Source organism: Bos grunniens, chromosome 16, assembly GCF_055505025.1.
Source record: "Bos grunniens cultivar Pamir isolate PY7600 chromosome 16, Bosgru_T2T1.0, whole genome shotgun sequence".
Taxonomy (NCBI): domain Eukaryota; kingdom Metazoa; phylum Chordata; class Mammalia; order Artiodactyla; family Bovidae; genus Bos; species Bos grunniens.
Window position 1 is genome coordinate 41,611,016 of NC_141180.1, and position 23,587 is coordinate 41,634,602.

Consider the following 23,587-nt stretch of genomic DNA (forward strand, 5'->3'; position numbering starts at 1 on the left):
ATGTACTCAATTCTTTTACAAATTATCTCCTCCTGACTTCCATAAATAATTCTATGAGCTGTTTGGATTATATCATTTACTGAAGTACCTAAGCACAATCTTACACACCAAGATTTAAAACAATTATGTAAAGTTTAAAAATAAAATAAAAATTAAAAAAAAGCCATTTTACATAAATAATGTATGTTAATTAACATACATAGTAAAAATTTTTGAGGACAAGAATTTGGAATTTTGTTATTTTACTTACCATGTGGGGAATAGACTCGTAAATTAATAGGTATGGAGGAAATGCCTTTATTCATTCCAGTTACTCGATCTGTTTCAGCTTCAATCTCATGGCGAACTTCATCAAAATCTGTAAATTTTTTTCCTTTGCAGTGTAGAAATTCAGCATATTCTATAAAAGACAAATTAATACAACCTAAAATTCAGGTACTCTTGCAGTAATTATAAGGAAACGATGCTTCTTTAATTACAAGTCAAAGTATCCAATATTGCCTCTTCAGCCATCATAATGAGAGAACATGGAGGTAACTAAAAAGCACAGTTAACACTTGAGAAATGTTAAACACAGTACAAATGCTAATGGTGCAGAATTGCTAATTTTCAGATTAGCAATTAACTATTAAAAGCAGTCTTTAAACTGCAAAGCCTATTAAATAAAGAGAATTTTGGCCCTCCAAATGATATAACAAATAACAGCAACCAATTCTCAAAGAAGTTAGAGCTGGGATATACAAAAAGCCTACTTACTAATCCTATTAGCATGTCCTTTCTGAATATCACCACTTTAACATGATGGATGCTAAACCTGGAATGTTAGGTCCATGAATCAAGTAATAGTAAAGAGGAGGTGGCAAGAGTGAACACTGACATCTTAGAAATCAGTGAACTAAAATGGATGGAAATCAGCGAATTTAATTCAGATTACCATTATATCTGGGCTTCCCTGGTGGCTCAGACAGTAAAGCGTCTGCCTGCAGTGCGGGAGACCTGGGTTCAATCCCTGGGTTGGGAAGAGCCCCTGGAGAAGGAAATGGCAACCCACTCCAGTACTCTTGCCTGGAAAATTCCATGGACAGAGGAGCTTGGTGGACTATAGTCCATGGGGTCACAAAGAGTTGGACACAACTGAGTGACTTCACTTGTACTTTCACCATTATATCTACTACTGTGGGAAAGAATCTCTTAGGAGAAATGGAGCAGCCCTTATAGTCAACAAAAGAGTCTGAAATGCAGTACTTGAGTGCAGTCTCAAAAACAACAGAATGATCTTGGTTTGTTTCCAAGGCAAACCATTCAGCATCACAGTAATCCAAGTCTATGCCCCAACCGCTAATGCCAAAGAAGCTGAAGTCGATTTTATGAAGATCTCCTACAAGACCTTCTAGAACTAGCACCAAAAAAAAAAAAGATGTCCTTTTCATCACAAGGGATTGGAATGCAAAAGTAGGAAGTCAAGATATACCTGGAGTTAAAAGGCAAGTTTGGCTTTGGAATATAAAATTAAGCAGGGGAAAGGCTAATAGAATTTTGTCAAGAAAACACACTGGTCCTAGCAAACACCCTCTCCAACAACACAGGAGACAACTCTTAACACGGACATCATCAGATGGTCAATACCGAAATCAGATGGATTATGTTCTTTGCAGCCAAAGACGAAGAAGCTCTATACAGTCAGCAAAAACAAGACCTGGAGCTGACTGTGACTCCAATCATGCACTCCTTATTGCAAAGTTCAGGCTTAATTTTAAGAAAATGGTGAAAACTACTAGGCCATTCAGGTATGACCTAAATCAAATCCCTTATGATTATACAGTGGAGGGGACAAATAGATTCAAGGGATTAGATCTGGTAGACAGAATGCCTGAAGAACTATGGACTAAGATTCATAACATTGTAAAGGAGGTGGTGACCAAAACCATCCCCAAGAAAAAGAAATGCAAGGAGGCAAAATGATTGTCTGAGGAGGCCTTAGAAATGGCTGAGAAGAGAAGTGAAAGACAAGAGAGAATGAGAAAGATATACCCAAATGAATGCAGAGTCCCCGAGAATAGCAAGGAGAGATAAGGAAGCCTTCCTAAGTGAACAATGTTAAAAAAGAAAAGAAAAGAAAACAATACAATGGGGAAAACTAGAGATCTCTTCAAGAAAGTTGGGAGCTATCAAGGGAATATTTCATGTAAGGATAGGGATGATAAAGGACAGAAACAGTAAGGACCTAACAGAAGCAGAAGAGACTAAGAAGAGGTGGCAAGAAGTTCTTCTATATAGAACTATACAGAAGAATATACAAGAAGGGTCTTAATTACCTGGAAAACCATGCTGGTGTGGTCACTCACCTAGAGCCAGACATCTTGGAGTATGAAGTCAAGTGGACCTTAGGAAACATTACTACAAACAAAGCTAGTAGAGGTGATGGAATTCCAGCTGAGCTATTTCAAATCCTAAAAGATGATGCTGTGAAAGTGCTGCACTCAATATGTTAGCAAATTTGGAAAACTCAGCAGTGGCCACAGGAGTGGAAAAGGTCAGTTTTCATTCCATTCCCAAAGAAGGGCAATGCCAAAGAATGTTCAAACCACTGTACAATTGCACTCATTTCACATGCTAGCAAAGTAACGCTCAAAATCCTTCAACCTAGGCTTCAGCAGCATGTGAAGCGAAAACTTTCAGATGTACAAGCTGGATTTAGGAAAGGCAGAGGAACCAGAGATCAAATTGGCAACATTTGCTGGATCACAGAGAAAGCAAGGAAAATTCCAGAAAAACATATACTCTGCTTCATTGACTATGCTAAAGCCTTTGTGTAAATCACAACTGGAAAATTTCTTAAAGACATGGGAATACCAGATCCCCTTACCTGTCTCCTGAGAAATTTGTATGCAGGTCAAGAAGCAACAGTTAGAACTTCACGAGAAACAATTGAATGGTTCAAAATTGGGAATGGAGTACATCAAGGCTGTGTATTGTCACCTTGCTTATTTAACTTCTATGCAGAGTACATCATGTGAAATGCCGGCTAGATGACTCACAAACTGTAATCAAGATTGCTGGAAGAAATATCAACAACCTAAGACATGCAGATGATACCACTCCAATGACAGAAGAAGAGAAACTAAAGAGCCTCTTGGTAAGGGTGAAAGAAGAGAGTGAAAAAGCTGGATTAAAACTCAACATTCAAAAAATGAAGATCATGGCATCCGGTTCCATTATGTCATGGCGAATAGAAGGGAGAAAAATGGAAACAGTGACATATTTTATATTCTTGGGCTCCAAAATCACTGCAGATGGTGGGGCATGAAATTAAAAGATGCCTGCTCTTTGGAAGAAAAGCTATGACAAACCTAGAGATTAGGATATTAAAAAGCAGAGACATCATTTTTCCAACAAAGATTCTTATAGTCCAAGCTATGCTTTTTCCAGAAGTCATGTACAGATGTGAGACTTGAACCATAAAGAAGGCTGAGCGCCAAAGAATCAATCCTTTTGAATTGTGGTGCTGGAAAAGACTCTTGAGAGTCCTTTGGACTGCAAGCAGATCAAACCAGTCAATTCTAAAGGAAATCAACCCTGAATATTCACTGGAAGGACAGATGCTTATGCTAAAGCTCCAATACTTTGGCCACCTGATGCAAAGAGCTGACTCACTGGGAAAGACTGAGGACAGAACAAAAAGGTAGTGACCAAGGATGAGATGGTTGGATGGCATCACCAACTCAATGATGTGAGTTAGAGCAAACTCAAGGAGATAGTGAAGAACAGGGAATCCTGGCGTGCTGCAGTCCATGGGGTCACAAAGAGTCAGACGTGACCTAGTGACCGAGCAACAACATATGCTAAATTATGTAAATACAGCTTCAGAAAGCAAGAAGATTTAGAAACGATGTTTGTTTTACCCTTTAAAAGGAAATAATATATGAAATATTTTAGCTTTAAAATATACTATTCAAAATACCACATCCATTTCTGCAATTAAAAGATATTTTTCTCAAGAAAAAAGACAATATTACAAAGAAACTATTTATCTGCAATCTAAAAAAAAAAATCACTATATGTAGGCCTAAGGAAAAACTCTAAAATAACTATATAAGAGAAAATTGGTTATTTTTTAAAATTTCAGTAGCATCTTAAAACTATTGTACTATCCCTTTCTCTATCTGCTTCCAAAGATATAGAGTAAATGATAAGCAACACAACTCAAAAGAAAAGGGAACTGATACTAGTAGACCTAAAAATGTTATAATTTTACAAGGTAACAAGTCTTAACAAATAGTTTAATTTCTCTAACAGCCAGCTGAAAAAAATGCTCCACCAAATGTAGACTAAGGCTAAAGTATCTTGGGCCCAGATATCTTGGGCTCAGCTGAGACAGTTATTGGTAGTCTTTCTACCATTACCACCGTAAATATTTAACTTTCACCCACTACATTGCAAGGCCAATAGGGAGACAACTACAAGATGTGGTTTATGCCTCAACAGTGAAAGTATACACAACAATTAAGCTTCAGCAGGCTTCAGAGGTCTGGCCTGAAGAGATCACCACATCATTTGGCATCTTCTTTTACATGTTTACCCTCATAAGTGCTGTTTTTATAAGATTATAAATTCTTAGAAGTAGAAACTTTATTTTGGAGAAGGAAATGGCAACCCACTCCAGTGTTCTTGCCTGGAGAATCCCAGGGACGGTGGAGCCTGGTGGGCTGCCATCTATGGGGTCACACAGGGTCGGACACGACTGAAGCAACTTAGCAGCAGCAGCAGTTAGCAGTAGCAGCAGAGACTTGATTTACTCATTCAGCGGCTAGGCCAGTACCAATGTAAAAGTTTAAGGATGAGTAGAAGATAAAACAATAAGAAAAGTAAAGAGGAACAATAAATGCCAGATTCTGAAAAACAAAGCTTAATAAGCAAAAGTGAGTCATAAATAATTTAGAAGAAACAGAACGGTACTTTCTCATAGCAAGGAGACAGAACTATTCAGTTCAACATAGCCTGTGGAAAATTCAAATTTGAGAACTTCTGCCTATCATAATTATTATGTTAATATAATTTTTTTCTAAAAGAAGCTTCTGGATCAAGGGCTACATTTTCAATTTCATTGCTAATCAATAATTCAAGTAACAGAAATGTGTTCCCGGCTGAGCCACGAGGGAAGCTCAACACACTTGTGGCCACTAGATGGCGCCTACTTGCTTTCTCTTTAGGAAACTAAGACCCTTTCAGAAAGTTGTAAAATCAATGCAATTTTCAAATTAGATTTAAATTTACTCCTGGACTTCTGAAAATGCTTTTATCTTGGAATTCAGATACAGGAACTCCAACTTCTGTCTCTGGTTAGGTATGCTGCTGCTAAGTCACTTCAGTCGTGTCCGACTCTGTGCGACCCAATAGATGGCAGCCCACCAGGCTCCCCCGTCCCTGGGATTCTCCAGGCAAGAGTACTGGAGTGGGGTGCCATCGCCTTCTCCGCTTGTTAGGTATAGGGTCCCACAAAGAGATTTAGGAATGTCAATATTTGTTTATTTATTTAACCAATATTTATTGAACTCCTACACCTTCTCAGGCACTATTTTAGAAAGCTGGCATACAGTAAACTGAAAAAAAAAGTCTCTAGCCTCATGAAGCTTAAATTCTAGTGAAATAAAACAGTAAACAATGTGTGTGTGCCAGATAAGTGCTATGGAGAAAATTGAATAAGGGGAATGTTAAACACTGGAGGAGGTTGCTTTGTTATGTGCAATCAAGGAATACTTCTCTGATATGATAAAGTGACATTTGAGCAAAGACTCAAGAAGCCATGCTTTACATAACAGGATCCCAGTAGACTGACTGATGCAGACTACACTTGGCATATCGGAGGAAAAGCAAGGAGGAAAAGCAAGGAGGCCCTGGAGCACAAAGCATGGGGAGAGGCAGCAGATGAGGTCAGAGCTATTGTACAGACCCAGGGCCATTTTAAGGACTTTGATTTTACTCTAAATGAATGTGAAAGCACTTGAAGCGTTTTGGATAGAAGGGAAACATGATGTGACCTAGGTTTTAAATAAAGAACTGTACTGCTGAGTTGAGAACAGACAATGAGGCATAAGAGAAGTAGCTGGCTATTAGAATAATAAAGGTGGGATTATTATCTCACCTGGGGGTGAGACCTGGGTGGGAGCAGTGGGAATGCTGAGAAGTGGTTATATTCTAATGAATTTTGAAGGAAAAACCAAAAGGATTTGCAGATGGATTAAAGGAGGGGTATGAGAGAAAGAAAGAAGTTAAGAATAACTTTAAGGAGGTTGACCTCAGCAATTGGAAGAATTTTGAAATAGAAAGACTGAAAGAAAGGAAGATGTATGGAAGATGGGGTTAGGAATCAAGAATTCAGTTTGGCAACTCAATCAAAAAATGGGAAGATTTTCACAGACATTTCTCCAATGAAGATATTAAGATGGTCAAAAAGCACATGAAAACATGCTCAACATCACTAATTATCAGAGAAATGCAAATCAAAACTACAATGAGGTGTCTCCTCACACCAGTCAGAATCAGTCAGTTCAGTCGCTCAGTCATGTCCAACTCTTTGCAACCCCATGGACTGCAGCACACCACTTTCCTGTCCATCACCAGTCAGAATGGTCATCATCAAAAATCTACAAACAATAAAAAGATGGACAGGGTGTGGAGAAAAAGAACCCTCCTACACTGTTGGTGGGATTGTAAATTGGTGTAGCCACTATGGAGAAGAACAGTATGGAGATGCCTTAAAAAAAAAAACTAAAAATAGTTGCCATATGATCCAGAAATCCTACTCCTGGGACATATATCCAGAAAAAAAGAAAAAAAACAAAACATAATTTGAAAAGATACATGCCCCTAATGTTCATAGCAGCACTGTTTACAATAACTGAGACATGAAAGTAACGTAAATGCCCATCAACAGAGGAATGGATAAAAAAATGTGGTACATATATACAATGGAATATTACTCAGCCATAAAAAGAAAGAAATAATGCCATTTGCAGCAACATAGATAGACCTAGAGATTATTATACTAAGTGAAGTAAGTCAGAGAAAAACAAATATCATATATTGCTCATATGTGGAATCTAACTTTTAAAAAGATACAAATGAACTTATCTATGAAACAAAAACAGACCCATAGATATTGAAAACAAACTTAGGATTACCAAAGGGGAAATATGGGAGTTGGGGGGCTAAGGAATAAGTCAGAAACTTGGGATGAACATACACATACCACTATATATTACTATATATAAGATATATAATCAATAAAAATCTACTATATAGCACAGGGAACTCTACTCAGCATTCTGTGATAACCTATATCAGAAAAGAATCTTAAAAAAGAATGAATATATGTATATGTTTAACCAGATCACTTTGCTGAACACCTGAAACTAACACAATATTGTTAATCAACTATAATCTAATAAAATAAAATTTAAAACTTCAGTTGGGGACCTACTAAGCTTGTGATGCCTGCTAAACATCACCCATGTGGACAAACAGAACCACCACCAATGGTTGGGAACCATGCAGCTGAAAGACACACAATTTTCATTGTCTCATCTGATAAGCGTGTATCTATCCTGAAATTTTTCCAGAAGATGGCAGTCAAGGGCTTGAGGAAATGGTGGCTTCTTTTATTCAGCACAAAAATGCCCTGGGGCTGGATATGTGAATCTTTTATCTAAGGAGAAGTCTAAGCTAGATAAGTCCAAGATAGATATAGATATATGTATTTGGAATTAAAAGTTAGGCAAGTGCATAAGATCGCTAGGTCACTAAATGAGAGACAGACAAGGAACAGATCAGAGCAGTGGACCCTGTATGTTGCAATATTTAGAGATCAGGAAATGGAGAATAAGCACGAGTGGTCAACATGATGTGGGATTAAAAAAAAAAAAAGGAAAACCCTGAGAGAGAGGTGACCCAAAGCCACAAAAAGAAAGTATTTCATGAAAAGAGACCTTTCACTCCATCAAATACTGTCAACATGTCAGGTAAGATGAGAACCAAGAACAAATCATAAAATCAGGCAATTTGAGGGTCCTTCAGGATGTTGAAAAGGACTGTTGCAATGGAGTGGGTTGGGTGATAATCTGATTGGAATAGATTTTAGAATGACTTGGAGGAGAGGAAGTAGAGACTGGTTGTGGACAAATTGTTTAAGAAGTTGTGTTGTAAAGGAGAGGAGAGAAGTAAAAGGGCATCTGGAGAGGGTTATGAAGGGAAAGTTTTATAAAAGTGGGTAAACTAATAGCATGTTCCTAGGCTGATGCTCGGAGAAGGCAATGGCACCCCACTCCAGTACTTTTTCCTGGAAAATCCCATGGGTGGAGGAGCCTGGTAGGCTGCAGTCCATGGGGTCGCTAAGAGTAGGACACGACTGAGCAACTTCACTTTCACTTTTCACTTTCATGCATTGGAGAAGGAAATGGCAACCTACTCCAGTGTTCTTGCCTGGAGAATCCCAGGGACGGGGGAGCCTGGTGGGCTGCCGTCTATGGGGTTGCACAGAGTCGGACACGACTGAAGCGACTTAGCAGCAGCAGCAGCAGCAGGCTGATGCTATTAATCCAGCCTTGAGGGAAAGCTGATGATGCAGAAGAAGGGACAAGTACTAAAGCTATGTCTTAAGGAAGAGGGGATAGGAAGCACTAGAAAGGAACATGCTAGTTCATCCCATAGGAATCAAAAGGAAACAGAATAATGAGTATTGGTGGATGATACAAACAGGTAGAATTGATGGTGGTGGGAGTATGTGAAATTCAACAGGTGAGAGTGGGGATTTATCATTTTGTTGAGTCATTTTACACCTTTAAAAACCATTTCTGTATGTGTTCTCACTGGTTAAACCCTACAAATACTATTATTTTTACCACAGTATACCACACACATACACAGTGATCCTAACTGACCTAATAGTAACCCTAGCAGGAATGTCAACTTGGGTCTCAACTACGTCCATCACTGGGATTCAGGCATGTCCAGCCTATCAGAAAGACAAAAGGGGCAGAAACCACAAAATTCCTATTCCTATGGGTCTTAAAGAGCTTCCTGGGAAATAATTCAACCAATAGGATGGACAACTCAGGGAAAACCTAACCTAAATTGTCAGATGGGAGCTACCTGTAGTCCATCCTCTACCCAGGTCCAGAGACTCACAGGTCTATGTCCCCCTCATCTCTAATAGTACAGTGATAATTGTCAGACCACATATCCTACTTTCTTATTAGTAAAACACAGCAATCATAACTACAATTCACAATTCACAGCTATAGCATTATACTGTCATAAGCTGGGTCTTAACAGCAACAAGGTAAGCCAGTCTTATCATGGAATCCCAGCCCTCTAGCAAGCAGACTATAAATAGGTGGTCAGCAGAGGTGGCTTGTATGTTTTTGAACAATTGCCCGTAATTGCTATTGAAGAGGATCATCATTCAGCTTATCATCATACAAGTCCTAAATAAATCTTGATAAGCAACGCAGAATTTAAAGGTCACAGTTTTACTTCCCTGCTGTCTAAAGCACAATTATAAATGAAAATCTTGGAAAGGATTTTCACAAGAGCAATGAATCATTTACTATATTCACCTCTAAAGAAGAATGTTCACATGAGATGAAGGAAATTCTAACACCCAAGCCAAACTCTACAGAACAGTCTACACTAGCCAATCAACAGCTAGACTTTTAAAGAACTGGTAAATATGTATCTTCTGAGACTTTCATACTATCAAAAGTTAATATGTCTAAAGTTCTAACAAATCTCATCTTATGGTCCTGAGATAAATTGTCTCATAGAAAGGTAATTTCCAATGGCACAAGCTCTCTTGGCATGTTCTCAGTGTTGCTTTCATTCTAAATGCTTAGTAATCGGGCACATGGAATGATCTCTTTCTCAAACAATTCCAGGCTTCAGCCCAAATTCAGCCTGAATGGACAGTGATTAAATTTCTTGCTCCTATAAAGGATGAAGGTTATGTGCATACAGCCTATGTCCTAATCATGAATCCATGAAATTCTATTGTGTGTCAGTATAACCTATCTTCCTGAAATTCACAGTATGTTTTCAGTTTCAAAGAATAAGATTCTAGTTTTTAAAATTTTTCCTGTTTTCCCAGTGTTAAAAATAGCCTACATTTGAAGCAAAGGGAAAGATACCTTTTATATCAAAGAGTGATTTGGGAGGAAAAAGAGGATATTTTTTTAAAAAATCAGAGCTATCACTCTATTTTTATTTCCCTATAAAACATTTTAGTACTGTCATTTCTGCTGACCATGAAAAACAAATTATGCTAGGATAAACAGCTGACAAATTGTTTGGGGGAAGGATGACATGGTTTGTGCCTGGGCAGCATTCCAATCATCTGTGAAAAGCACAGCATGACCATAAGAATTTAAATATTTCCAATATGCCCCTTCCATGGGGAAAAACACGCATATGTTTCAATTAATCAAGGTTAAGTAAAATGGAATAATTATGGAGCACAGGCATATCTCACCAATCTTTATTCTAAGAACTGGGGCTGTCCATACTTTAGCTGGAGTTCTGTTTCTAAAATGCTTTAATAGCAATGTTTTTAAGCATGGGGTTCCCATGAAAATGGAGTATATGGGACACAGAAACAGGAAATGGTTTTCAGTGCAACTAGCTGAATCCACTGGCTGTAAATACCACCTGGTAGGACTACATTTAAAAACATAGTCCCTTAAAGGCAGAGGCTACATTTGAGTCATCTTTGTTTCCCTGATGCCTATCATATTTAAAGAACACCTGTAGATTTCTTCCTTCTTCTGTAGAGAACTTCTCTTTGCATACCATTAAGCAATTTGGAAAAATGCTTCCAGCAAGCCTTCAAGTCATTCCAAATTGAAGCCAGGGGCCTAGAACTGTGGTTAAGTAAGAAACAAAGCAAGTTAGATATGAATTACACAGACCCAGATATAAAGCAGAAGTCAGTTGTGTCCTTCTTTTAGTAATTAAAAAAAAAAAAAGGAAATCTAAAGAAGCACATTTCACCCGAGGAAGTCCAATAGTGGGTGAAAGGTAGAGGTCTCAGTTAGAGGGTGAAGAATAATGGGGTAGAAACAAGAAGGGCCAAGATTTCGTAGCAGACTAAAGGTAGGTGCTAGGCAGGTCTCAGAGACCAGCTGCAGAGACTAGGGTTTAGGATCAGGGCTCTGGTACTCCTGAGGCAGAGAAGCTCAAAACAGAATTCCAGATCCAAGTGATCCAGACGGTCCAATCAAAAAACCAAGGTGAGAATTCAATCATGAAATGAGAGGTAGTCTTTCATAGCATACAAAGCCAAAGTCACTTACACTGACCTCAGGGCCAAGAGAGATTATTAAGTATTGTGTATGTTTTAGTTGCTCAGTCATGTCCAAGTCTTTTTGATCCCATGGCTGTAGCCCACCAAGCTCCTCTAGCCATGAAATTCTCCAGGCAAGAATATAGGCGTGGGTAGCCATTTCTTTCTCCCACAGGATCTTCCCAACCCAGGGATCAAACCCGGGTCTCTTGCAATGCAAGCAGATTCTTTTCCATCTGACCCACCAGGGAAGTCCAAAAAATGAAAAACATGAAACCAAATAGAAAGCATATCAAGCACTTGGCCACAAACTGCAAAAACCTCAGCAGCATCTGACACGATTTTCCTCCTGTTCCTTGAAACATTGCCTTCCCCTTTTAACACCCACATCCCCTCCATCTCCTCCTATCTTCCACATCTCAATTATTGACACCAGCATTGAATCAGGTCACCAAATCAAAAAATAGAGGTTTTTTTTTTTTTTTTTTACCCTTGCTCACCTTTCTCCCAAACATCTTCTCACTGCCTCCACTATGGCCATCCTCCTCCTAAGCGGACACCAACTCTTATCTGGACCACCATAAAAGCCTCCAACTGGTCTTCCTAATTCCACTCTGGGTCCACTGAATCCATTCTCTACATGGCAGCTAGAGAGATCTTTCTAAAACATATGTCAGATCATGTCTTTTCCCTTTTTAAAACTTTTTATTGGTTTTCCAGAGAAGTCAGAAATAGCCAAACTCCTCCCCCAGCCTACAAAGTCCTAGACAGTCTGATCCCTGTCTACCTCTATTGATAACACTATTTCTACCCTTTTTACTCCAAACCCTTGAGCTGCTAGGACTTCCCTGGTGATCCGGTGGTTAAGAATCTGCCTGCCAATGGAGGGGACACGTGTTCAATCCAGGAAGATCCCACATGATGCAGAGTAACTAAGCTGGAGTGCCACAACTTCTGAGCCCATGCTCTAGAGCACATGAACTGCAACTACTGAGTCTACACACTGCCACAGCTGAAGCTCTCACACACTAGAGCCTGTGCTTCACAAGAGAAGCCACCACAGTGAGAAGCACTGCAACTAGATAGCCCCCACCCGCTGCAACTAGAGAAAGCCTACACCCATCAATAAAGACTCAGCTACAGCCAAAACCAAAAATAAATAAACAGTTGAGCTTCAGTAGCCTTCTTCTGCTCTGCAAGCACACCAGGTCTGTTTCCACCCCAAGGCCTCTCTACAAGCACCTCCTCTTCTGGTATGCCCTTCACCCACATCATGGCATGCATAGCTCTATCCTGTCATTTACTTCTTATCTAAAATATCATCTCTAATTTAGACAGCCTTCCTTGATCAGACAAAGAAAAGTAGCAGCTCAGTCGCACTCCATCACATCATCTAATTTATGTTCTTCAGTACATAATCATTACTTGAAGATTTTGTTTTTTACTACCTGTCTGTACCCACTGGAATATAAGTTCTATGAAAATAGAAACATTATCTGCTGTACTCTTAGTACCTAAAACAGTGAATTGCATCTATTGGGCATTCAATATATATATATATATATTTTTTTTAATTAAATAACAAATGAGTAAATGAGTGAATGAATCAAAAAATAAACACTAGTGGACACTTGAGGTTTGTGGGTATTGAGAAGAAAATGATATTAAATATGGCTTTTGACATACTAAATTTTATACCTTTGAAATATCCAAGTAGAGTTTCAAGGGCTCAGCTAGAAATATGCGTTTGGAGTTTAGCCCAGGAGCTATAAATATGAGAGTCCTAGGTGCAGGAGTTGTAACTGAAGACATAGAAGAGATTGCCGAAGGCAGAATACAAAATGACAGAGAAAGGAGCCTTGGGTAGATGCAAACTTTAAAGACCAGGTAAAAGATAATGCATCAGCAAGAGAGAGAGAGTGGCCAAAGAGAGAACAAAAACCAGGAGTATTTGGCATCATGGAAACCAAAAGGATAGTGTATGTTTTAAGGAAAGAATAAGCAACAGTGTTAAAAACCTCTTGAAAGGGCGAGGTATTAATAAATACTAGCAAGTGACTAATGGCATTTACAGAAACTGAGTATGTATCCTATAGTTTCTTGTATCCTTAAACAATGTTCTATACATAATTGAAATATTTCTTGTTATCTCAAAGGGTTTTGCTATAGGCTATTTTGTTAAAAATCTTTTTCCTTTGTTTTTTTTATTGTCTCTTCCTTTACATCAGGTTTATATCTGTCAGTTCTTACTGTTGACATCTGTTTTTAAGCCATATTCCCATTCTACCTTGCAGCTTTATATTTAATTCTAAACTGAGAAGTCCAATAACCTAGTGTGTATGGTCTGAGTCTACACTGAGATGGGAAATGCCCAGAGTAAGGCCACACTGCAAAAATGAGCTTTAGATCATAGATTTTGTAATATTAATTTTGACTGCCCAAGACTCTTCTTGCTTCCTTCTGATAATCAGCTAAGAAACTGAAAAGAGGTTTCCAAATAAGTGAGTTATTACAGTATTATTAAAGAGTAATTAAATGTACAATTTCACAAACAGCAAATGTTTCAACATTATTTCTTGTTTTAAGAAGAAAAAAGGCAAGGTGATTTGCCAAGTAAAAATCTATAATTAAAAGTGATATCACTAGACTTTGTCATGAAAGTTCAAGTAATCAGATTGCTATAAAAAAAAATACAACAGAAAATCTAGTATTTGCAAAATGAAAAATTTCCCCACAGAATCTTAAACACAGAAATGAAGTTTATAAATAAAATTTAAGTAGTAATCATATAAGAACAAGTATATAAATGTGTGTGTACATATGTAAATATGCAACTAAAAAATTCTCAAAATATCGAATTAAATGTTGCTGGAAAGATTTGAAGTTTGACAAAAATTTATTTTCTCTAAGTGAGCTTCTACACACAATTTGTCAGCAATACCATTCCATCAAAATATTTTAACAATATCTTAGTATATTTGGTAAGCTTCTCAAATGTCTTCATGACAAATTCCTGAAGGTGATTGTTAGAAACAAAGTCAACTCAACTTTTGTATACAGTGAAAGGTATAAATAGAAGTTCAGTATTTACATATGAATATGCCACTTTTCCAAAACTGTTGAAAATACTACCTTTTCTCTATTGAATTGTCTTTCTGCTTTTATTAAAAATCAATTATTTATAGACCTGTAGGTCTATTTTTTTTACCTCTCTTCTGTTCCACTGGTCTATTTGTCCATATTTATATCAAGGCCATGCCATCTTTTTTTTTTTCCTATGACAAGTCTGTTATTTTTTCCATTCATAAAGTAGTTAAATATAAATTGTCCCTTTACTGTAACATACTCTATAGAAAGTTGAAACACACACAACACACCATGTACCCCTCACATTCTGTATTCACTGTCTGAAAATGCCATGGAGATAGTTCCACAGCGGATAATATAGACATGTGGAGCATTTACTTCCTGTGTTTATTGTTTTTTCTTAATTAATTTATATATTTTAATTGGAGGCTAATTATTTTACAATATTGTAGTGGTTTTTGCCATACAATGAGATGAATCAGCCATGGGTGTACATGTGTTCCCCATCCTGAACCTCCCTCCCACCTCCCTCCCTATCCCATCCCTCAAGGTCATCCCAAAGCACCACCCCTGAGCACCCTGTCTCATGCTTCGAACCTAAACTGGTGATATATTTCACATATGGTAATATACATGTTTCAATGCTATTCTCTCAAATCATCCCACCCTCGCCTTCTCCCACAGAGTCCAAAAGACTGTTCTTTACATCTGTGTCTCTTTCACTGTCTCACATTTAGCATCATTGTTACCATCTTTCTAAATTCCATATATATGCGTTGATATATTGTATTGGTATTTTTCTTTCTGATTTACTTCACTCTGTGTAATAGGCTCCAGTTTCATCCACTTCATTAGAACTGATTCAAATGCATTATTTTTATTAGCTGAGTAATATTTCATTGTGTACATGTACCATGGCTTTCTTATCCATTCGTCTGCTGATGGACATCTAGGCTGCTTCCATGTCCTAGCTATTGTAAACAGTGCTGCAATGAACATTGGGGTACATGTGTCTCTTTCAATTCTGGTTTCCTCGGTGTGTATGCCCAGCAGCAGGATTGCTGGGCTGTATAATGCCATACTATCTGCAACATTGTAGCTTTGTAACAAGTCTTAAAATCAGGTAGTGTTCATTCTCCAAACTTGTTTTATTTTAAAGTTATTTTAGCTATTCTGGATCCTGTGCATTTCCTAGGAATTTTAGAATCAATTTGTCAATCTCTACAAAACAATTTAATTGTTTAAACTTTATCTACTGCATTTTTTACAATATTACTAACAAAAAAAATTTGTCCTCTAGCCCAAATTTGCATATACACACACACAAACACACACAGCATGTTTAGCTAAAAGCATAAGTATTTTTCTATGAATGCCTGTTCTGCCAGATATATTAAATTTTATTATAAATGAGAGGTACATCACCTCTAAACTCTGTCTCACTAGAACAAATCACTTCAGTGCTGTAGAGAGTCATACAAAAATATTTATTGTCAACTATGGCCCAAGCAGTAAGCAGTCAGAGTCAGTATGGTATAGCTTGGTTATGAGAGCAGATATTTTTGCCACAAAAGTCAGAACAAATGAAAAACTGTGAATATATGAAAGTTCTTGGGCATAATATTCAAAACTCACTGCATAAAACTAAAATGCAAAGTAACCCTTCTGTTAAGATGCCTTTGCTTCATAAATTGCAAAAATTATTATATGACTCAAACAATAGAGCCAATCCAACCATTTTGAAAACTTAAAAAGAGGAGGAAAGAGGGAGGGAGAGAACTATAAATTGCTCCTAGTATGAAGAAAACTCAAGTAATAGAACTGGTCAATTAGTGTCTGAATTATCTAAATGGAGATAAATACGTTTAAAATATTTTAAAGGTCCCCTTAAATAATTTTTTATTTAATTCCAAAGGATACCCATAAGCACTTAGCAAAAGTCAATGCATTATGTGGTCAGTTTAAACAATGTTAAAAGAAAGGTACCTATAAAGAAAAACAAAGTTTTCATCTGAAACTCAGTAGCTATGGCTTTTCCAACTCAATTTGCCTATGAATTAATGTTCAGCTCCAACAGTCACCAATTATCTCAACACATGGAAGTAATTCATCACTTTTGCAAAATAGATGAAATTATAAGATTGAAAAAAGCATAATCAGTAAAAAAAAAAAAAAAGAGAGAGGGAGAGAGAGAAGTCACCTTGCTGGAAAAACAAGTGCACTTATTTAGAGGGTCCTCAGATATGACTGTATCACATGGGTCACAATGAAGAGCATAACCTCAATAACAATGTGTTAATTATTCGATCATCCAAATGTGCCATCATACTAAAACCTGATTTGAAAATATACTCTATTACTTGATAACTCTTCTTAGTAATTTCATAACATTAGAAGAGTCCACACAAAGTATCTGCATCCTTTCTCTTTCAACAACAAAATCTGTATGTAAATCATTGTTAAAGTAGGTTTCCCCTTGTTAATCTTCCTGCAGAGTCAGTCATGCTGTAGCCAAGAACATGAGTGTTTAAGACTCTGGAACCAGACCTGAGTTTAAAGCTTCTCCATTTCATTATCTCATGCCTTGGAAAGTCATTCACCTTGCCTGACCCCAGTTCCCTCCTCTCTAAATGGTACCTCATTCATGGGTTGCTATGAGGTCAAGGGCATGGCCCTGTCTGCCCCTTTCATAAAAGTTTCATAAAAGTTCTCCCAGTGACTAGTTATATAGTCTCAACAAATTTATATTACATAAAGAATACATTATATACATTTACACATACATATAAAAAATGAATGAAAGCATTTAACGTATATAGTAAGCCCTTAATTTTAGAATAACCAAAGATCATCAAAAAATCTACAAACCATAAATGCTAAAGAGGGTGTGGAGAAAAGGGAACCCTCCAACACTGTTGTTTGGAATGTAAATTGGTACAGCCACTATAGAGAACAGTATGGAAGTTCCTTAAAAAACTAAAAATAGAGCAACCACATGATCTTACAATCCCACTTTAGGGTATGTACCTCACGTGTGTGTGGGTGTGTGTGTATGTGTGTTAGTCACTCAGTTGTGTCCAGCTCTTTGCAACCCCATGGACTGTAGCCCACCAGGGTTCTCTGTCCATGGAATTCTCTAGGCAAGAATACTAGAGTGGGTAGTCATTCCCTTCTCCAGGGGGTCTTCCCCACCCAGGAATTGAACCCGGGTCTCTTGCATTGCAGGCAGATTCTTTATCACTTGAGCCACCAGGGAAACCCGGGGAAAATCATGATTCTAAAAGATACATGCACCCAGTGTTCACTGTGGCACTATTTGCAATAGCCAGAAGATGGAAGCAACCTAAATGTCCATCAACAGAGGTATGGACAAAGAAGATGTGATACATTTACAGAATGAAATATCACTCAATCATAAAAAAAGAATATAGTAATGTCATCTGCAGCAACATGGATGAATCTAGAGATTGTCATAATGAAGTAAGTCAGAGAAGGAGAAATATATATGATATCGCTTATATGTGGAATCTTTAAAAATGGTACAAATGAACTTATTTACAAAAGAGAAGAATTACAGATGAAGAAAATAATCTTATGGTTACTGGGGGAAAGGGAGGCAGGGATAAATTGGGAGATTGGGATTGACATATACCCACTACTATATATAAAATAGATGATAAGGACCAACTTGATACCACAAGTAATTCTTCTCAATACCCTGTGATGAACTATATGGGAAAAAAGTTTTTAAAAGAGTGGATGTATTTATAGGTATAACTGATTCACTTTGCTGTACAGCAAAAAGTAACACAACACTGTAAATCCAAAAAAACCCACAAATAACCAAAGAAATTTTAGGCAAATATGTAATAGCTAATTTAGACAGCAATGGTCTTGGTTTCAGAGAGGATAAATAGGTTGCCTGAGGTCACACAGCCAGGAGGTAGCAGTTCAGAATTTAAATTCAGACATTCTGAGCCCGGAGGACGATCGGTTAACCAAATCCTACACTGACTGCTTCTCACTACTTTAAGCTCTCCCTTCTTAAGAGCATCCAATACTCAGCCTTTCACAGTTTCTTTGTTCCCCACAGTTCCTTCTTTCCACCTGCCACCCACCTATGTGCACATTTCTCAAAGTCCAGGAATCAAACGTGCTACTCTCTCTATTTGGTTCATGTTTCTGGAAGCTCAGGAACCTTTCCCCACTAACAAGTACAAACATATATACACAAGATTTTCAGTATAATCTCAGGGTATCCACAGATAACTCAGCAGTACACTCTTCCTCACAGAAATATGTGTTTAAAGCACCTAGTATACTGACTTCGGCAAACACTCAACAGACAGTTTGGACCATGACTATAATAGGTGTCTATCAAAATACTACCTAACAAGGTCCTACTCAAAGATCATTTCCACCAAAAACTTCCTTTGGTCACTCCACTAATTGTGAGGAATATTTTTCTCCTCTGTGAATGTACAACTCATGCAATTTTACTGGTAGAAAGAAACTTAAAGATTCTCAGTCCAAAGTAACATGTTTTAAAATATTCATATAATATGTATTACACATTCTACAGCATAGAACTATTTGTTTATACATTTCATCTCTAATGCTATAACGAAAGTGCTAAGAAAGTGCTAAAGAAAGTGCTTAACACTCCTTAAAGATACAGGAATGATTAAAAAACAAATGAGTGAATGAATGAATGATTCCAAATCAAAACTGAATTACTATTCAGTATTTTTCAAAAACACATGAGGCCTAGAATGTCTCTTTCAGCATTTAAAATCACCAGTATTTTTTTCTCATTCAGTGTGAATCAACAGAATGGAGCAAAATCTTTTTCTCGGCAGATCTCTTTAGAATCAATTTATGAGCTATCTCCTCTCGCTTTTGGTCTAAAAAGTTATAGAGAAAAGCTCTGGATAAGATGCTTGAGAGTATGTTATTACTCTCTGGAATTCATTTTAGTGAGAAATTTAATATCACAAAAATATTATATTTTCAGTCTTCCAAAAACCTGTGCTTTTGTGATGAGGGTTTTTATTTCCTTAGTGAGCAAGGCTTCAATTACACATTGTGCTTCTGGGTGACAGAAATGAGACTGTTTTCCATTCTGTAATATAATATAATCCTTTCAACTGGCATTTGAGTTTCTGGCAAAAAATCCACTTATTAAGCAACTTCTACTATAGACAACAAAAAGTGATAAGCTATAATTCACAATCTTGAAGAACTTACCCAAGTTGGAGAAAGAACACAAATTTGTGAAAATTAAGCACAAGATTTAAATAAAATTCCAGGATAGAAAACACTATCATGAGTAATTGACAAATAAATGGTGTACCTTAGTGCCATGTGGATTTAGAAAGGGTGGGGGTCTTTTTAAGCTGTGGTAGATTTATGGAAAGAGTTGGGTGCAAATATAGGAGAATAAGTAGAATTGAGGGAAAGCCAAGAAGAGAAAAGAGAACATTTAAAACTATAAATGATAACAAAAGCATCAAAGTGAAAAAGAAAAAGGGAGTTGGGGATAAAACAGCTGGGAAAATAATAACAAATACCCAATTTTAAAATATATATTTGAGCGACTCCCCTGGTGGCACAGTAGTTAAGACTGTGAGCTTCCACTGAAGAGGGCATGGGTTCAAACCAATATAAAAATTTATTTGGGGATGAATGAATGAAAGCATAAAGCATTTATGAAGGAGTGTGGAAGACAAAAAACACACCTTTTTGTGGGAAGATGTGAAATGAGGTGATGCACACAAAGCATTTGATGGTGTCCATTCCATACTACAAATGTAAAAACTGTCAGTTATTATTATGATTATTATTTATTTATGCACTCATCTCACACGCTAGTAAAGTAATGCTCAAAATTCTCCAAGCCAGGCTTCAGCAATATGTGAACCATGAACTTCCTGATGTTCAAGCTGGTTTTAGAAAAGGCAGAGGAACCAGAGATCAAATTGCCAACATCCGCTGGATCATGGAAAAAGCAAGAGAGTTCCAGAAAAACATCTATTTCTGCTTTATTGACTATGCCAAAGCCTTTGACTGTGTGGATCACAATCAACTGTGGAAAATTCTTCAAGAGATGGGAATACCAGACCACCTGATCTGCCTCTTGAGAAATTTGTATGCAGGTCAGGAAGCAACAATTAGAACTGGACATGGAACAACAGACTGGTTCCAAATAGGAAAAGGAGTTCGTCAAGGCTGTATATTGTCACCCAGTTTATTTAACTTATATGCAGAGTACATCATGAGAAACACTGGACTGGCAGAAACACAGGCTAGAATCAAGATTGCTGGGAGAAATATCAATAACCTCAGATATGCAGATGACACCACCCTTATGGCAGAAAGTGAAGAGGAACTAAAAGCCTCTTGATGAAAGTGAAAGTGGAGAGTGAAAAAGTTGGCTTAAAGCTCAACATTCAGAAAACGAAGATCATGGCATCTGGTCCCACCACTTCATGGGAAATAGATGGGGAAACAGTGGAAACAGTGTCAGACTTTATTTTTCTGGGCTCCAAAATCACTACAGATGGTGACTGCAGCCATGAAATTAAAGACGCTTACTCCTTGGAAGGAAAGTTATGACCAACCTAGATAGCATATTCAAAAGCAGAGACATTACTTTGCCAACAAAGGTTCGTCTAGTCAAGGCTATGGTTTTTCCTGTGGTCATGTATGGATGTGAGAGCTGGACTGTGAAGAAGGCTGAGCACCGAAGAATCGATGCTTTTAAACTGTGGTGTTGGAGAAGACTCTTGAGAGTCCCTTGGACTGCAAGGAGATCCAACCAGTCCATTCTGAAGGAGATCAGCCCTGGGATTTGTTTGGAAGGAATGATGCTAAAGCTGAAACTCCAGTACTTTGGCCATTGGAAAAGACTCTGATGCTGGGAGGGATTGGGGGCAGGAGGAGAAGGGGATGACAGAGGATGAGATGGCTGGATGGCATCACTGACTCGATGGACGTGAGTCTCGGTGAACTCCAGGAGTTGGTGATGGACAGGGAGGCCTGGCGTGCTGCGATTGATGGGGTCGCAAAGAGTCGGACACGACTAAGCGACTGATATGATCTGATGATCAACATAAAGTCATAAAACGGCTAAAATTTGATATGCTCTTCATTTGATTTTTATGACCTGTTGAGGAAAGAAGTTTCCACAGAAAACAAACTGAATTCTGGTAAAAGCTACTGGGTTCTTCATTTACATCCTCAAAGAAGATATTAAAGAACAATTGAGAGCCACTGACAAGCACTAACCAGTGAAAAGTTAGAGAAGATAGTTGTGGACATGACACTATATATATATATACACACATACACATATATTGCTCTCCGTAGTCCTAATAGTGATTTTTTATTATAACCCATCATAAGCCTTAAAAGCTGAGTTAGAATGCTGTACCTGTGTGAGACGGAAATGCACTGCCTACAAAAATTCATACTTACCCCCAAAGAGAATTTGGAGGTATATGACATATCTGTTGCATAAGTCAGGACATAAATTAACACAGATTCACTCCTGTTAACACCTACAATGATCCTGGGAAACAGGTATTATTATCCCAGTTAAACTGTAACTTTTGAACCTTGGAATAAATTAAATGGCTGAGAATCATACATCAAGCTTTGATTCACAGACAGACACATTATCTCATGTTAATACCCACAACAACCTTGAAAGTAGGTAGTATCCTGAGTGAACTGTAACTTCTTTGTATTTCGATTTCTACTACATAAAATGGGATTAATGATAGCGCCAGCTACCCCATAGGATTGTTGTACAGATAAGTCAATATATGTAAAGCACTTAGACAAGTACCTGTTAACCATGTACATACTAAGTGCCATATAAATGTAGCCAGTAAAATCATGATTATAATAATAATTGTCTTTATTATTTCTGTGTAACTAGAAATGCCACTTTCCTCCATCAAAGCTGTATGGCTCAAGATGCAAGCAAAATCTGAGACAAGTCCCTAATAGCACCAGCTACAACCACCAAAGTTCACACTTGGACAATATAACATAATCTTGCATTTGGTAGTTCAAATTTACCTTGATACAGTAATCATTCATGTGTTTCAATAGAAAAATTAAACCGTTCTGAGTTTCATGATCACAGAAACATGTTCATTAGAAGCCTCCACAGCAGAGAAAGTCTTCTAAATTAACAATAGAATATTTTGCACATGTTTAGCACATGGACAGAGAAGCCTGGCGTGCTATAGTCCATGGGGTTGCAAAGAGTCAGACACAACTTAACGACTGAAGAACAACAAGCATATGTATAATGTTCAAAGCACCTTCAAGTGCATTGTCATTCAGTCTTCAAAACGATTTTATGGAAACTGATTATCAAAAAGCTTAAGTGATTTCCTTACAAAGTCACAAAACCAAAAAAAAATGGTGTAATTACAAGACCTGGGGTTATTTCATTCTGGCTTCTAGTTCATTCCACCATACCAAGTTGCTGTAAGCTCATGAAAGAGTACTGTAATTACACTGGAAACCTTCAGGTATTAGATCAATACCATAGGAAGAAATGATATAAGATATGCTCCAGATATGACTTTTGATACCTCTTGGGCTCCTCCAATGCTCCCCTAAATATAATAATAAAATGATGAGATTAACAAGCATTTGCAAAGAGATTTCTTTAAAGAAATTAGTGACCAAACTCTCAGGTCCCACTTCCTTGCCATGAGGGGCAGGGTGGGGAGATGCCCTCTTCCATATCTCACACTTAGTGAAAGACCTTTGCAAAACCTAGCACCTGGCCAGGCTTGGGAGAGCTCAAGCCTGTGGTCAGTAGACTATCCAGGTTGCACAGCCTCAGCAACAGGGCAAAGGACAGGATGCCTGAGCATCTCCCATGGACCAGTTGTGGCCACATGGGGAAAGCAGCAGGCCTAGGGACATTTTAATGTTGTTCAGGAGAGCCACTTGAGAGGGCAAGAACTCCAACAGGGAGTGTCTGGGTGGACTAGATGGTCAGAAAAACAAGTGACTTCTTTCTCCAAAGGGCACCATAATGGAGGTTCTCAAGGAATAGAAATCATTGAGGGGACCAAGTGAGAGGAGGCCTTTCTGCCTCCCTTTTGTCCCCTTATTCAACTCTCACTGATTACACTTAAAATA

The 23,587-nt window shown here is 37.8% G+C and overlaps 1 protein-coding gene across 22 annotated transcripts in view; it reads right to left on the reverse strand.

Annotated features, from left to right (window-relative positions):
• Positions 1 to 23,587, reverse strand: part of DNM3 (dynamin 3) — a 658,236-nt gene that overhangs the window by 464,358 nt on the left and 170,291 nt on the right. For all 22 annotated transcript variants that reach the window (XR_015143475.1, XR_015143474.1, XR_015143472.1 and 19 more), the window contains exon 3: positions 251 to 400. Coding sequence is in view for 17 of the 22 variants with exons in the window: in XM_086344642.1 (XP_086200768.1) it covers positions 251 to 400 (150 nt within the window). In the remaining 5 variants the exon portion in view is untranslated. The remainder of the gene's footprint in view (positions 1 to 250; positions 401 to 23,587) is intronic.